General features: G+C 41.8%; 1 protein-coding gene across 1 annotated transcript; it reads right to left on the reverse strand.

Annotated features, from left to right (window-relative positions):
- Positions 1-2,914: 2,914 nt before the first annotated feature.
- LOC110292891 (protein NipSnap homolog 3B) lies at positions 2,915-14,247 on the reverse strand. Its single transcript, XM_021160547.3, has 6 exons — positions 14,109-14,247; positions 10,574-10,784; positions 8,591-8,749; positions 5,487-5,636; positions 4,613-4,699; positions 2,915-4,526 (listed from the first exon to the last, which is right to left on the reverse strand). The coding sequence occupies exons 1-6, from the start codon at positions 14,166-14,168 to the stop codon at positions 4,450-4,452; spliced, it is 744 nt and encodes a 247-aa protein (XP_021016206.1). The 5' UTR covers positions 14,169-14,247; the 3' UTR covers positions 2,915-4,449.
- Positions 14,248-17,440: the final 3,193 nt, after the last annotated feature.

Here is a 17,440-nt window from a genome sequence, read left to right on the forward strand (position 1 = left end):
ACCAAGAGAGTGGAATGACACTAAAGAACAGAACAGGGGACAGATCATGTAATGGGCTTGCAGGCCACACTGACCCTAAGGGAGACAGGAAGCTATCAGAGACATGAGGGAGTAGAGAAGTGAATTAGTGTGGATTGTATTTTATATTCTTCTGGTTGCTGTGTTGAAAATAGATTAGGATGATGGCAGGTCAGTGAAGAGCTGTCATTTTAAATCCAAATAATGATAAACTCAAACCAGAATGGTGGCTGCAGGAATGTGAAGCAATCAAATTCTGGACTTTTGGGATTTAATGATAGGTATGTAATGGGGTAATGACCTGGACAAATGGACAGGGAAGGAGGTGTTATTCACTGAGATGGGACTTCCCAGGAAAGAGTAAGGGCTTAGCTTTCAACAAGTGTGCTGTGAAGTTTCTAATATATTCAGGTGGAGGTGCTAAGACTGGCAGTGAAGTAAGGCTGAATTCTAGAGAATGCAAATATATTGGATGGACCATCCGAATATAGGTGCCAGTTGAAGACGTATGACTGAGACATAATCCAGGAAGTGAGTGCAGGATAGAAAAAAAGTCTACGGAGTCAGCTCTGGAGTGTGACATCATTGGAGATGAAGGAGATAAGATAGAGACCCCAAAGCATCAATAAGTAAAGAAGACTAAGCAGATGGTGTTTGTGAGAATGAAGAAAAATCTAGAACAAAGAACAGGTCAACTGCTAGGAAATCTAAAATGAGAACTTGGAAGTGAGTTTGGTGAGAGCTATTTGGCTTGTGGGGTACTGAGTCTTTAAGAGAGAATTAATTAGAGGCTGGACTTACGACCCTTCTTTTGTGTTACTACAGGGCAGGATGATTCTTTTTTTAAAGATGGAATAATCATATTTGTACGCTGAGAAGGACTGAGAACTGGAAAAACTAGCTTCAGGAGACAGAATGTTCTGTGGCTATTTCCTCCAGTAGGAGTAGACAAGCTGGTCTTCCCCAGCTGCAGAGTAGGAGAAAAAGTAGGGCATGGGGACCTGCCTGCAGGCAGTGACAGTGTTGAACTCACTTCTGATTACTTTCATTTGCTTGCTTGTTTCCAGAAAGGAAGAAGGTTCAACAACAGAGAGTGAAGAGGAGGAGCAAGTCCTGAGGACAATCTATGGGAATGGAAGGAAATCAAGTTGCAAAACAATCAGTGCTACTATGTGAACCTGTGCATATTAGCTATGTTCCTCTTCAAACCTCTTGCAAGGCACATCTCTGTTGTTTTAAGTTCAGCAGAAAGTGAAAATGCCGTTGGAGCTAAATACAAGTAAGGTATATATGATCTAAACGAAGCATATAAGTATATGATTTAGATTAAGGAGAACGGATAGGATGCCTAGTGTATCCATTATAAAGATCAAAATGTCAGCTCTTAACTTTCACTTTGCTACAGTAACAGTCAAAGAAGATAGGTGCTCAAAAAGTTAAGGAAGCAAAAATGCTTTTGGTAACTAACATTTTATAATGAGCCGAGCTTGGCAGTGGCCACCAGCACCTGAAGGACATTGTAGCTTGAGGCTCATGGATGCTCAGAGGAGAGACACAGTGGCAAAAGGGGAGTCTGAAGAGCCTGCAGTATCTCCAGAACAACTTTGAAAAAGGCAGGTCATATGGGAAGATGCTTTTAAAACGTGGTTGCATGAAATTAGAAGGGAGAGCAGAGCCCCGCCCAGTGAAGTATGGCATCTGGGCAGTCATGTGATCACAGACAAAGAACATGCCATCGCTGAGTAGGGCTAAGCTGCAGTTGCTGCTGCAGTCTGTGCTGCTTGCCCTGATGTGGGGAGGAGAGGCAGCGCTGCCAGCAGCCATACAGGTGAGCCTGTGGAGCAGCCAGCACCAAGAGCAGAGTGTTGTGTATTGGCCTGGAATCTCTCATCTCTGCCCCAGTTGCAAGGGTCACCCTGGCTCTGGATAACGACAGGATATCTGAGAGGAATCGCAGCTAGAGTCCAGTATTTATAGTGCATCAGAAACTGAAACCTTGAACGAGACCAATGACTTGTTGCAGTTAAGTATTTGTATACAAAGCTGTTTGGGTGGGGAAAAAAAGTGTAACACACTACAGTCTGCAGTGTCACTTCGGTGATTAAATGTGCCATGGAAAGAAAGGTGGGAAAGATGACTGAGCTGAGTGACGTGATATGGAGAGGCAGAGCTAGAGACACTGTGGCTGTGGTGACAAGTGTGGGAGCGCAGCTATAGCGGACCTGGGAACAGGCCATTGCTGAGTAGGGCCGACAGCGTGATGTGTAGCAGCTTTGATCTTGTGCCCACTCTGCCCCAGAATGTGCTGCCCAGCCGTATGACTGCCCTGGCTCTGGGCAGTGACAGATATCTGAGATGGAGAATTCTGGATTCTGCCTCATTTTCTGGATTAGGCCTCTTTGAAAGGCCTCCATGGTCTGCGCTGCCGCTGGAGACTGGAGACCATGTTGGTGCTCATGGTCTGTGCTGCTGCCAGGGCCATGTTGATATTCATGGTTTGTGTTACAATAGGACACCATGCTGGTGTCCATGATCTGTGACTACTCCTTCCTGCTAAAAGAAAAGAAACAGTATAGACAGGAAGCCATTAAGAGTCCTTGAAATTTGTGATAGGGATGATGAAGTATATAGCTCTTCAGAGTTCACAGAGCAGAGGTGGAGGGAGGCCTCTGGTCTCTTTAAGGGGCTGACCACTCTTAGCTTGACCATGCTCTATATCGGGCCCCATGTTATTTGTTTTTCTTTTCTCCTATCTTTGGGGAGGGCACAAGGGTGGAAGGGTAGACCTGGGAGGAATGGGACATGAGTGTCATCAGGATGCACTGTGTGAAATTCTCAAATAACCAAGAAAAACATAATGTTTGAAAAAACATTGTATAAATGAATGCTAAATTTTTAATTAAATTAAAAAAATGTTCATTATGTGCATTTGGGCTTTTAACAATTAAAAAATTCATTGTATACATTCATTGCATATGGTATTATACTAAGGAAGTTTTCACACAAGCACACATTGTACACTGAGTTATGTTCCCTCCATCAAACCTCTCTCCCAGTTTCACCATCTCTACTCCCCTCTGTTACCATAGACAAGTTTTGTTTTTACTTTCATTTTATATAGACATACATGATTTTCAGTGCATAGAAAATCGAGGGACCACATCTGAGGGTCACATACTTGTCTTTCTGAGTCTTGCATCTATCTGAAATGTGTATGTGAAGCACATACCAAGCTACAGCTGTGTCACATAAATGTTACAACGTTCTGAGGGCTGCCTGAAGAGTGCCTCAATGGATGCCACAGCCCCACAGCCTGCCTTCCTGAGCAGCATCTCACAGTGCTGACAGCTGAGACAGCAGTGGTACAGAAGCTCGCCCTCAGAGCCAGCAAGCATGCTATTCCACTGTGTACTTAACAGGAATGAAGCTGCCACACTGTCATGATGTCATCACTCTATGCAATACAGGAAAAGCTCCACAAAAAGAAGAGATAAATATAGAAGACACACTTGATAAAAAATTAGAATGAATGCGAAGGCTTTTATTAGGTCAGAGATTTCCATAATTCTAAAGATCTCATTGAAATAAGTAAGTGTCTCATAATATTTATGAGTAATTCAAGGTAAAGTTAAAAGTAGTACAAAGCAAAAAAAAAAAAAAAAAAGCAAAAAAAAATTAAAAAGCCAGGCGGTGGTGGCGCACGCCTTTAATTCCAGCACTTGGGAGGCAGAGGCAGGCGGATTTCTGAGTTCGAGGCCAGCCTGGTCTACAAAGTGAGTTCCAGGACAGCCAGGGCTATACAGAGAAACCCTGTCTCGAAAAACCAAAAAAAAAAAAAAAAAAAAAAAGAAAAAAGTAGTACAAAGCAATTAAAAACAAACACACTAAGACCGTATTATACACTAAGTCTCAAGAATATATTATTTTCCAATTTTGACTTAATGAATGTGAAACCATAATTAATACTTTTCTAAAGTATAAAGACAAATACTAGATTTAATATTTCTATAAACCCCACTTATTATCACAAAGAAAGGATTACTGGTAAAAAATAGTTTTAAATTTCAGGAAAAATTAACATGATAAAAAGGCAGACATTGTATTTATCTAATTTACAAATACTTTGAGGGAAAAAATTTCAAAATCATTTTTGAATACAAGACTTAGTCATAAAAATAGCAGAAGGCAAGATATTGTGAAACAGTGGAGTAACAATGCTTTCTGATATCCAGTAGTTATGAAAATGAACAGAAACATTTCCTGAACTACTCGTAGTAAATGACTCAGGTAGCCTTCAAGATGCAGAGGTCACAGTGTAGTAGCTCAGCCTGTCCTTCAGACAATGAACAGGGCGACTCTCTTGGAGACAGGAAGTGCCCGCTGTGGATATAGCTCACCTCTGTGATGGGATGCTCGGGGCTGGGTAGGAAACTACTTCAGTGGTGAAAATGATGTTGGAATCAGGAACGCATTCTGCTGGGACTCTAGGTAACTGACACTCTCCCGAACTGGAAAGACATGTTAGAAGACAATGAAGCTCTCAGCGGAATCAAATTTGTTCTAAAAATAATTCATGCCTAATCAATCAGCTCACCAGCAGCCACCACTCTAGGGTCCTCGTGAGACCAGTGTCTCCCAGCTGCTCGGCTGTCTGCACTCTCGTTCCACCACAGAACATGAACTGCAGAATTAGATCATGAGTTAGCTGTAATTTTCCTCATAATACTAGGCATTTCTTTCATTTTTGAGATTATATTATATCCATTCTCCCTTCCTTTTCTTCCTGCCATACCCTCCCACACAACCTCCTTGCTCTCTTTCAAATTCATGCCCTCTTTTTTTATTGTTGTCTGCATACAAGTTCATGTGGTATGTGTGTATATGTGTACTATATTCTAAATATAATCTTTTTTTTTTTAAGATTTATTTATTTATTTTGTGTACACCATCATTGTCTTCAGACACACGAGAAGAGGGCATCTGATCCCATTACAGATGGTTGTGAGCCACCATGTGGTTGCTGGGATTTGAACTCAGGACCTCTGGAAGAGCAGTCAGTGTTCTTAACCACTGAGCCATCTCTCCAGCCCCTAGATACAATCACACAGCAGGTAAATTTTATAAATGTATATTTATATTTTCATTTACAAACAACACCTTTACTCCAATATTATTTTTCTGAAATAAATCATGAGATGTTTAGAAAAATGATGAAAAAAGTTAAAATTTTCTTAAAGACTCTTCCAGTTTCTAAACAACTGTTATCCTGTGAAATAGCTCCAAAAGGTATTAATAATCACAATAAAAAATAAGATACAAATTAGTGTTTTCATACCTAACAATTAGGAAAAAACACTCAAAACTAAAATCAACGTTAAAAAAAAAACAACAAAAAAAAACAAAACAAGAAACACAGACAATCATCAACATGCATCAATCACAGTCTCACAGAAATAGACAGCTGTTACCTCTGTTGAGGGCTCCATATTCAGTGTGGAAAACACCAACTAGTGTAGAGTAGCCAAGCTCCACATGGGCATTTACTGCCCTTTTAAATGCATTACCCCACAGAGCTGGGCCACCAGGCTTCATCTGAAAGGTAGCCAGTTCATAGACTCCTAGAATTGATAGAATCAAATAATTAAGTAATTACTCAACAGTTACTCTTTAGTCAATTTGCTTTGACTCTTGGAGTGGGAAGTTACTATGTATATAATATATATGTACACAGACACAGAGACACACACAGATATAGACACAGACACACACACGATCTGCTTAAAGGGTCATCCTCCTGGAGCAGTGATTGAGGAAATGGCCAACCAACGACTGACCCAATTTGAGAGCCACCCCATCGGAGAGGGAGAGAGCCTACATCTGACACTATTAATGATATTCTGCTATGGTTGCAGACAGGGACGTAACATAACTGTCTCCTGAGAGGCTTCATGCAACAGTTGCAGAGACCCACAGCCAAACATTAGGAAGAGCTCATGGAGTCATATGGAACTGGGTTCCCCAACAACTGGAGCCGGGACCGTCTCTGACTCAGACTCTGTTGCCTGCTTTTGCATCCCTCTCTCCTAGCTGGGTTGCCTTTTCTGGCTTGAGTGGGAGAGGATGCACTTGGTTCTGATGTGACTTGATGTGCCAGGGCGGGTTGGTACCAGGGGGTGGGCAAGCTCCCCTTCTCCTCAGAGGGGGAGGATAGAATGGAAGACCGGGGGTGGGAGGATGGGACTGGGATGAGAGCGAGGGGGACTGATACTGGGATGTCAAGTATATAAATAAATAAATAAATAAATGAAAAAAAGGGGTCATCTGCAGATACAGTTTTATGCAGATGTATTTGTTAATTCTTTGCATTATTTTTCCTTGTTTTTATGTTGAGAAGTTCTTATCTATGTTTAAGGTTAACCTGAATAACTGAGGGGAAACAAAAGCTATATTACATTAAATAGTTTTAATCTGGGAACTTGTCAATGTACCAGATATTGATACTTTGTCACAAAATAGGATTTTAAGCTGGGTAGGTCTATAAGGAAAGAAATAAGTATTTCCCAATCTTATACTTTTCCCTCTTCTTTTCAACTCTGAGAGGGGAGATACTATTCTTCATGTAATTTCCTCCTTTGAGAGTCTATTCCTAACAAGAGCAGCAAGGAAACAGTTGGCCTGAAGTCATATCTGACTTCCAGGGAAAAGAAGCTCAGCATAGGGTTTTAGTGTTCTTAAATATCCAAGTATTGTTTGAGAGGCTTTTGTTGTTGGTTTTTGACCTCTAGTCAGAAATATAAAGCAGAAATAAGAAACTGGAGGATAAGTAGATCTGATAGAAAAAGAACAAGGACACGAAAGAATTATGAAAAATGTAGAAGAAAATAACATTGAAGCCTAGTGAGAGGGCTCAGTGTGTAAAAATGCTTGTTGCCAAGCCTGACAGAGCTCAGTTCTTGGAACACATACAATGTTGGGAAGGAACCAACTCCCCCAAGTTGTTCTCTGACCTTCATGTGTGCATTATGGCATGCATATACAATACCTAAGTAAATAAATGTGGAAAGTGCAAAAAACAAACAAACAAACAAACAAAAAACCAGACTAACCAAGATTTGACACTGCAAGAGATGGCAATGATGTTTGCACAGTGCTGCAAGCAGAGGGCAGACCTAAGTAGATCAATGCTGCATACCTGTGGCTTGGGTCCCAGAATCCAGGTTAGATGGGGCAAGGGAATGAAGAACAGACAGACATACAGACACACATACAATGATGCTGGGGTCAGGTGAGGTTTTGTAACATTGCTGCTACCACCACCACTGGAAACCTTCCCTTGTTTTTTTAGGTGCAGCACAGGGGGGCAGGGTTATCTAGCCTAGCAGGAGGTTGCTGTAGGTGAGCAATCTCAGGCTGTAAACATCCAGCAGGAAGAAGCTGCAGTTGTTGTTGGCACTCAGGATAGATCATTCATAAATATTCATACATGGGTCTTAAGGAAAGCTCTTTTTCCCTCGAGCCTGGCTTATATGTCTTATATTGGCTCTGCCAATTTTCCTATGGGTCTGAGGCCTTGTGAAGCCTGGATGGGCTGTGCTCATGTTAGAATACACATTCACTCAGGGCTTCCTCTGCTCGCTATAGGTAAGGTCTCAATGAGACTTTTCAAATTTCTTATACTCTAAAATAGTTAGGAAAAATGGGAAATAAAAGTTAAAATGTTATGCTTTTATAATCTGACCTTTGTTTAAAACTGGACTGAGATAACAGTTTCTTTAAATCAGCAAGAAGACATATCGTAAGGAATTACTTTCAAACAGAAAGAGGAAGACAGTAAGGTTAACTGCAGTGTACCTTGGCAATGCCAGTCTATAAGTAAGATATACTTAGTCTAAAATACTGTAATCTGTGAGAAGTATTTTTGTATTTAAATGTTTATATTATTTAAACAGGCATGGTATTACATGTCTATAATTTCTGTGTTAGAGAGTCTAAAGTAGGAGAATTGTGAATTAGAGTTTACCCTGGGCTACATCATGAGATCTTGTCTTGACCCTAAAAACTGTATATTATACTGATTTTTTTCTACAATGTAATTAAGCTTTAATCCATAATGTTTAGAAGGGCTGGTGAGATGGCTCAGTAGTCAAGAGTACTAGTTGCTCTAACAGAGAAGTTGGGTTCAACTCCCAGGACCCACATGGCACTTCGCAGTTGTCTGTAGTTCGAATTCCATGGGGATCTCCTGATATCCCCAGGTACCAGGCATGCCTGTTGTATACAGACAAACATATAGCCATCAAAAAATACATACATGCAAACATATGTACATAGATATATGTGTATTTCCAATATATATATCATGCTTTGGAAAATTCTTCATTAATTAATTCTCATTTTTCAAGAATAAACTGAGATCAGTTTTAATCTCAATACTCACCGCATCATTTCTATATAAAACAAATAATTCATTGGTTTTTGTTTTCCAGGAGCACTTTTCCCCCCCTTTTTCTAAATCACTTAACAGCTGAACATTTTCAGTCATGACAATTCACAGTGCCCAAGACAAACTCACCTTCCTTGGGAGGCGTTCCTATTTTGCACCATGGTACCAAGTAGGTAATCTCAACCTCTTGTTTATCAATGAAAGCCAAATTGGGAATGAGGAATCGTTCCTGCCATTCCTTATCCTTGGCCAAGGCTTTGCGGACTGCAGTTCGATGGGCAAAATTATCTATGGTAGAAAAAAAAAATGGAGAAACGTTTATATTGTTTTATTGAAAATTGTCTACCCCTCCTTGAATTTCACCCAAATGAGCAAACATTTTATCCACAGCATGTAAGACGCTGTGATACGGTTTTGGAAACACTTACATGTGAAGATGTGCTATCTGCATCAAATCACAGTCTTCAGGGTAAAAGAAAGAGAAACTATTGTAATCTCATTGTACTGGCTATTTTTTGTGTCAACTTGACACAAGCTAGAGTTATCACAGAGAAAGGAGCCTCCCTTGAAGAAATGCCTCCATGAGATCCAGCTGTAAGACATTTTCTCAATTAGTGATCAAGGTGGGATGGCCCATTGTGGGTGGTGCCATCCCTGGGCTGGTAGTCTTGGGTTCTATAAGAAAGCAGGTCGAGCAAGTCAGTAAATAGCACCCTTCCATGGCCTCTGCCTCAGCTCCTGCCTCCAAGTTCCTGCCCTGTGTGAGTTCCTGTCTTGACTTCCTTTGGTGATGAACAGCAGTGTGGAAGTGTAAACTGAATAAACCCTCTTCTCCTCAACTTGCTGCTTGGTCATGATGTTTTGTGCAGCAATACAAACCCTGACTAAGACACTTACTGAATGGGCTCCACAGGTTCCACCACTTAGCTGTGTACAGGAATTAAGTTACTATATGTTTCTCAGTCTGTGATATGGGGAAATAAGATAACATCAACCACCAGGTTTGTGGATTAAACGAATCCATGAAGAGGGTTTAGAACAGACTTCAGCACTGTGAATTGAATATATGTGGAATCTTCTTACTCGACTGAAACACCCACCTGACAGGGCCAGTTGAGAGAGAAATATTTTGGTGATGATGGGATGTGGTCAAGATACCTTGGGGCAAATTTCAACATAAGTGAAAGGAAGATGTAGCCATCAAGCCTGTTCTCCTTACGGTAAACAAAATGGCATTGATTCTCACACTCTTCTTAGTTCTCTCAATAGGTCTTGTTTTAACTGGTATAGCATCTGAAGCCTATATTAATTTTAATGAGACCTGATCTACTATAACATGAAGAAGTCCCAAACTGTGCCATGCTAGGGACAGAATGAATATTTTTTATAGTAAAGCAGTTTTGGAACATTAATTTGGACACGGATGGAGAAGCCCCAAACGAAATGATTACGGGTTCCTTAGGCACCCTCAGGCCTTGACATAGGCTGGGAAGACCAGACACCGGAGTAAGAAAGTTCACAGATTCTTCACACTTGTTGTGTGGCATGAGGACATTCTCAATTCCTCTGCCTCTATCTCCATGATAGAACAAGACAGTGACTTTGAAACTCTGAAGAACTTAAACAAAAGTGATTGCTAAATATAACAAAATCATTAAATCTTAGAGTTGAGAAACTTAAAAGCTGATGGTCAGATATCCTCTCAAAGTCTCTAAATATGAGAATTATTAAAGAAATAACCAAAACGTCAATATCAAGCTCTAGGATACTTTCATTTTGTATTCTCCACACACTTAGACTTTTGCAAGCACAGATTTTAATTTTACAAAAGGTATTTTTTTTTCCAACAAACCATTCTAAACCGGAGAATTAAAGTTAGTTCATCATATTAGAGATTCATGAGACAATACATTCCCATACATATTAACCTCAGAGTCTAAGCAAGTGGTTGATACAAAGTGGCCACTAAGTAACGGCTAAAATTTACTATACTTCATTCAAAATGTTTTCTGTAACCCATGTGTATATACAGTAACACAGACTGAAGAACCCGGCTCCATAGACTACTTAGCCATAAGCATTTGCATGAAGCAGAAGTTGGGTGACTCATACCATACTTCCAAATATGGAAAACTCTGTTCGTTCTGCCTCCAAATTCTACAGTCCAATAGCCAATCATTTCAGAGTGAGCTGTCCGAAGGTGAACACTGTTCTTAAAATTTTCCAGGAACACATTTGTCTTTGAGGGCTTGAGAAAATAGGTGCGGAATTCATATAATGTCCCATCGCTTTGCCTGGGGCCTGTAGCAAAAGGTGAACATACCTAAAAAAGACAGGGGACACTGAAATATTTTGGAAAAGATTCATCATGCTGTTACAATCATATATTTGAGCCTGGAAACAAGGGACACAGAGTAGATACATAGTTCATATTTCTATTTCTCCTGTCAACTCTTTATAGGCAGACATGTTTATGTAGAGATACCAATAAAGGTAACTGCTTGTAAGTGTGCTGAGTAGAATTACTCTCCCTAGCTGGAGGCCATCTTTAAGCACATGAAAAGTTGCTGATATGCAATCAATAAGGTTGGAATTAGGTTTCCCGGAGAGCCTTACAACTTTGGAGTTTTCTCTTATTTGGCCAAAACCAACAGTCAATAGTATGGCTGACTCATTTAAAAGAAGACTGCACATTCTGTACGTTGTCTTTTTGACAGATATGATGAAAATCTCTATTAGCAGAAGACTTTTTGGGTTTCTAAAAGAAGTATTACTTAGATCTAAACTTTTCTTTTTAAGTACTCAGTGAAGTAATTTACTTGTCAAAAAATGCTATGAACCATTAAAATTGCTCTGTAATAGAGTGGATGGCTGTATAATAGCTGAAAAAGGGAGAATTCAAGGAGACAGAAATGCTCAGAAACATTAGTCTCATGTTGGGGCTCATAGGCATTGTATCCACAGAGAATTAGGGAACCAGGAATGTTAACCACTCGCTCAGGGACCTCTCCTCAATGGAGTGATTACCTGTTTTCCTGCCCCGAAGGCTAGGAGTGGGTATTGTTGAGGATCTAGAGACCTTTCTGCTATCAGTAGTGGCAGACCTCACCCACCTTTTGCTATAGAAGCAGACCTCACCCAAATTCCCTAGAATGATTACTCCAGACTTTCCCTCTTAGGCTGTTGCCTTTAGCTCCGGTTAAACCCATCCTTAGAGGACATGTCACGGGTACTTTATCACCTGCTGACCTCTATGCTATTAGTCAGAGACCACACTAGATTCTAGGCCCCTAAACTATAGAACCTGCCTCCAGGGTCACATGTACTTTGCAAAGGAGTTTCTATATAGTCAAACCTGGACTTGGTGACTGTTGTCTGGAAACCCAGAATGGAAACGGCTGTACTTTCCCCCAAACTGTACTGTGTTAAATATGCTTACAAGGAACTGCCTGGCATTAGAATCCCCAGGGTCTAATCCAGGTTGACAATGTCAATTTGAACCAAGTTCTTATTCTCATCTCTTTGCAGGTTCATTGTTATGCCTGGACACCTGCAGGAGTCTCCTCAGTTTGAAAAGAAAGATGCAATTCAAAGTAGGGCATTTAACGCACCCAAGTGTATCAGGTTGATGGAAATATCCTTTAACAGCCATATGCTTTGTATGAAAATCTTCATGTTGTGGTTTAATAACTGCTAGAAAGCACCCTACCATTGATGACCCTGTGTATGGTTACACACACACACACACACACACCTACACATACACACACACACACACACACACCTACACATACACACACACACACACACACACACACACACACACACACACGGCATTCTAGTTTATAGCACCTTCCTAACTGGGTTGAGTTAGCATGTATCCACTTTCTGAAAGTGATTAAATGAGAAGAATATTCAAAACCACTTTGGTAAGTAAAGCTATGACAAAATTAGTGCTTACCTTGTTCATCTTTAGGACTAATGAAAGCAAAATGCCTTAACTCTATTTTTGTTTAGAAGACATAATAATATATGATTTTTTCCTGTGTACAGGGTAATATAATCACCCACGTATCTCATTTCATTCACAATTATTATGAGTTATGTTTGCTATTGTCTCAAAAAACTAAGCTTGCTATAAAACACACTGCAGGTGTTCCTGGGTGTGGCAGGAATGATTTTTTGTCCTTTATAATCACACTCTAAATAACTGCTTCATACTTGTAGCTTAAAATATATAATAAAAGCTGGAGAGTTGGCTCAGTGGTTGACAGCACTTGTTGCTCTTGCAGAGAAGCCAGGTTCCACTTCCAGTACCCATTCAGTGGCTCTCAATGGTTTGTAACTCCAGTCCCAGAGAAGCCATTGTCTTCTGACCTCCTCAAGCACCAGGCATGTACAGGGTGCACAAACACATAAAAATAAATCTAAACTTGTAAAAACATACCAGATCAAAAAAGGAAACATGGTAGACTTATAACAATCTTTTAGAATGATTCGAGGAATTTGTATTGATAGAACAGAAATAAATTATTGATCAAAGATACTTTTACTATAATCTTTCACACAGAAAATATACATTAAAGAAATCTGTATTGAAAGGTGTTTGTTAAGGGGTGAGGCAATTTTCTGTTGCAGGGCTGGGTCAAACAGTGACAGGGTAGAAATCTGCTTGCTCCTATCTCCAAATTAGAGCTTTTTGTCAACCATACTAGGAAGACAGAGAGGACAGCGGCCATATGAATACTATGTTCTTCTTTAGTATTCGACACAAAGTCTGTCTCTAGACAGCTCTTAACGCTCTTCCTAAACAAAGGAAGTCAAGAACTTCTGGATTCAAGTCACAAATGGCCCAGGGTCAACAGCTGAGGCTGGTAGGTGTCCTCCTTTTTACGAAAGTCCCATCTCAGGCACAACCAGTTTCAGCAGGCTCCAAAGCCATGCTCGGCTTAAGATCTCCAGACCCTGAGTTGCAGGGTGGGATGATCCCAGGTTGACCCTGAACTCCATAAAACGCCGGCTTTTGAACCAGGCAGGAACTGTAAACCTTCAATGAGTGGCAGTCACGATGGTGATGACTGCAAGAACACAATGCTCAGGGCTTCGGGGACACCCGGTGTCAAGGAAAGGCCTCTGTCCCTTGTCCAGGGAGGCAACCTAACAAGCGGGTTCACCCTGGACTCACGAAATATTGGGTATCGATTGAACCGGGCATTGGCTAGACGGACCAGGGGCCTACTCGCGCTCCAGACCCCACCCACTTCATAGTGTTGCTGGTTCCTGCCCCACAAACCCACCCACCTCCGAAGGACAGCTCTCGCTACAGACCCCGCCCACCTCCCGGCGCCGCCCCTCAGAGCAAGGCCCCGCCCCACCCCCAGCCTCCACTCGACAGGCTCCACCCAGTTCCCAAAATACGTCCGGTTCTCTGCAGACCCGCCCACCTCGCAGCGTCGTCATCACGCGCACCACGAACCCCGCCCACCTCCCAAGGCTGCTCGTGGCCGCCACACGCCCCGCCCACCTCCCTAGACTAGGCTCGCTCTCCCCACAGACCGCACCCACCTCCCTGATCCCCGTTACTGCACCACCTAAGGACAGTTCCACCTCCCTGCGCGGGACTCTCGCACGCCCTCGCGTCCCCTACCTGAGGCGCCAGAACCCGCGGGGCCAGCGCCGTCCTCAGGCCGCTTCGGAGCGCGAGCATGGTGCAGTCCTGAGCGCGCAGGAAGACCGCCGCCGGGCGCTGGGATACGCGCTCTCCTCGCTTCCTGGTGCGCGGGCCAGCTTCGATTGGGTCCTTGCTGGACTGGGCGTGGCTTGGCGGCGTGACTCCGCCCTTCCCCGCAGGCGCCTGAGGCGGACAGAGAGCTCGCAGATTTGTTCCTCCATCCCGAGGCATCAGCTCAACTGTAAGGGCGCTAACGCTCCAGAATGTAGGGCGTGGCGTGGATGCTTTTCGGGGTGGGGTGAACTTGTAGCAACCCTCCGCGAGCCTTCTGTATCACAGAGTACTCTGCATCCCCATTCCAATTCCAAAACCCATCCCCAGCATGGCCTGGGAGTCTCTGAACAAAGATGGGATATTTTCCTGGAGCCCAGAAGAGTGGGCCCGAGGGCCTGAGAGTCACACATGGAGATTGAAATAATTTTGTGTGATGCGAAAGCTGACCTCTGACGGCCTCCGATTTTTGGCCCTCAGAGAAACTTCAATTACAATTTATATTTTTCTAGTGCGTGTTTGTGTTCTCTGTGAAGCACAGTTTCATGACTTTCCAACTAAGATTTAGAAACCATTTTTAAATACACTGTTTTCATTGGGTCCACTGTTCACAAACATTAAATAGCTAAGTAATCGCAATGATTTCCCTGAAAATTGCCTCTTGGCCAATTTACTAATGTACACTAAGCTATATTATTTACTGGGCATCAGGGATTAAAACCGTTTTAGCGTCATAAACTTGGAAATCCTGTTAGCCTTTAAACTCCTAACGATTTTATGCTTAGCAAATACATATAGCTCTAAAAACAAGTTACACTGAACAAATAAATACCATCAAAATATAAAGGTAAATTACTGAAAAACAGGCGTGCTTCTTTAGGTATTAAATGGCAATTTAAGGTGGACTCAAGACATTCCAAGCAGTGGTGAGCATGAAAAGGATTTTTGATATATTTGCAACAACTTTAACTAGAATATGATATCTATGCCTTTTATTGACTAAATCGTCACAAGTCCTGATAGTATTGTCCTTTGTTCCGTTCGTTTATGAACAATGAAGGTGAGTTACAGCTTTTACCATCCAAGTAGCCAGAAGCTTTGGGTGCAGTCAATAGACTGCTTTGGAGTATGCACACACCTCTGCTCTACAGGATAAGGTCTCAGAGAAACCTGGGACCAACGGCTAACAGAGGTGTCTATTAACATATTAAAAGCATACACTGGCCTGGCTCCTTAGCACTTCTCATCCCAAATCCTTTAAACCATCCCAGCCCTGAGCTTCACTGCCCTTTCCCCACCTCCCCTTTCCTATAGAACCTCAGCTATCTTGGCTAGATGCTATCTTGTTTGGTTCTCCTCTTGGCTTCTCTCTTTGTCCCCTTGCCTTCTCTCTCCCGCCCCCTCATTTCTTCCCCCCCCCCCCCCCGTCTCTTCTCCCCTCTCATGGCCCTGTCTATTCTGCAGGCCATGCTCAGTCTGGACCCTTCCAGATGCCTTGGGCTGTTCTCTCATACCCACAATAAAAACTTTCTCCTTAACCATACCAGGAGTGGTCATGTCCTCATTTCCATTTCAAAGAGAACATACCTATTGAATTGTTGACATTGTTATGTGCACATAATGCTCTAGAGTGCATATCCATTGAATTGCTGACTTCTAAGTCGAGTGCACTTTAGTCTTAACTAAACACTATCAAAATAGGTTATAAATTTACACTTTTCATATATCCTTGTGTAAGGCTTTTCCGACCACGTTATTTTTCATTTAGCCTGGCTTTTGTGAAAATACATTTGTTCACCTCAAAAAACAAATAGGTGCCCAGTGCAGGATCGTTGACTTATGATGCTGGCAAAACAGTGTCCTCGGTGGCATTCTTGTTTGATTTTGTCCAAAGGTTAGACTTGTGCAACTGTGCAGACAGAAGCAATAGGAAGGGACAAACATTCCAGACAAACATGGCAAACATGGCTCGGGCAGGCCTTGCCCTTCTCATTTATTCCCTCGGTCTTGCTAAAAACCATTAGATTGCATTCCTAAAGCCAGCCACTTATACTGGCTACCTCCTCCTCCTGAGGCTGACTACCAAGGTCCAGCTATCAAAGTATTGAAGTCCAGCAATCAGAATCACCCTTTGGCTCACCTAATTAACATGTCCAATCAAAATTAAACAGCCCATCCAAACATGGGGGAAGGGTGTTCCCTTGTTCCTTTATAAACTGCCATTTTCCTATGTGCCACATCAGTGTCGTCACTTCCCAGAGACAATCCTTTGTCCCTGGGATAAAATATCCCTTCTCTACTCCCTTGTTCCTTTCTCCCTACTCCCTTATCCCTATTTTCTGTCTTTGTTTCTTATTCCCTGCCTTTTTGCTCTCTATGGCAAACAAATCTTTGTGCTGAGGACTTGGTCTTAGGGTGTCTTGTGCCAATACTGGTCCCTGTAAGGTGCATCTTTGCCTAGCCCAGTCTGGAGGAGGCCAGTGCATGGAGAACTCTGGATGTTCCCCTTCTGGATTCATACTCCTTGGAGAAATTTCTCCTTTCAGAACTATATTCTAAGGCCACTAGATGGTGACATAGGTTAACTTTTTATTTCTCTAGGCATTATCTCCAATTCCCTCCCACCCCTCCTCTACATGCACAATTGGGGATTGAACCCAGTGTTTCAATGAATGCCAGACAATTGTACTAACAACTGAGTTGTATTTCCAGCTCTTAATTTTTATTTTTTTGAGTTCTTATAAGTTAAACTACAAGTATTTAGAGTGGAGTCAATTCTCTCTCTCTCTCTCTCTCTCTCTCTCTCTCTCTCTCTCTCTCTCTCTCTGTGATGCTTAATTTCAGTAAAGCTCAATTACCATCACAATGTTTATGAGTTGCTTTATTGTATTTAAAAGGAGCTTGTGATAGAGGTAAACTTGATTTCCATTCAATGTCCCTTTAACTAGTTTATGAACTCCTTTGATGATCTTGTAGTAAAGACAAAAATTAATTTTCATTAATAGTGTCCTGCTTATATCACGAAAGTATCTTTTGTGTGTTGAATATTAAATAAAATGCTGTGTAGAAGGAAAAAGACTAAGGCTTTCTTCTTGAACTGCCAAGAGTTGTTCATATTTCTATATCCTTTTTGCTGATAGCTTGAGGAAAAGATAAACAACAAAGATTGGTTTGTGGCTTATACTGATGGACAAAGAATAGTACGGAGAAATGATCTAAGACTAAAGTATTAAGACTTCCCTTTCTTAGAAAAGTTA

The sequence above is a fragment of the Mus caroli genome, unplaced genomic scaffold (genome assembly GCF_978045245.1).
Source record: "Mus caroli unplaced genomic scaffold, Mus_caroli_1 scaffold_6, whole genome shotgun sequence".
NCBI lineage: Eukaryota > Metazoa > Chordata > Mammalia > Rodentia > Muridae > Mus > Mus caroli.

Coding starts and splice junctions, on each gene's coding strand:
- LOC110292891 (XM_021160547.3), bottom strand. CDS start 14,168: ATGCTCGCGCTCCGAAGCGGCCTGAGGACGGCGCTGGCCCCGCGGGTT. Junction 8,750..10,573: donor TTTCCATATTTGGAAGTATG/GTATGAGTCACC, acceptor TTTCTACCATAG/ATAATTTTGCCCATCGAACT. Junction 5,637..8,590: donor AGGAACGCCTCCCAAGGAAG/GTGAGTTTGTCT, acceptor TATCAATTCTAG/GAGTCTATGAACTGGCTACC.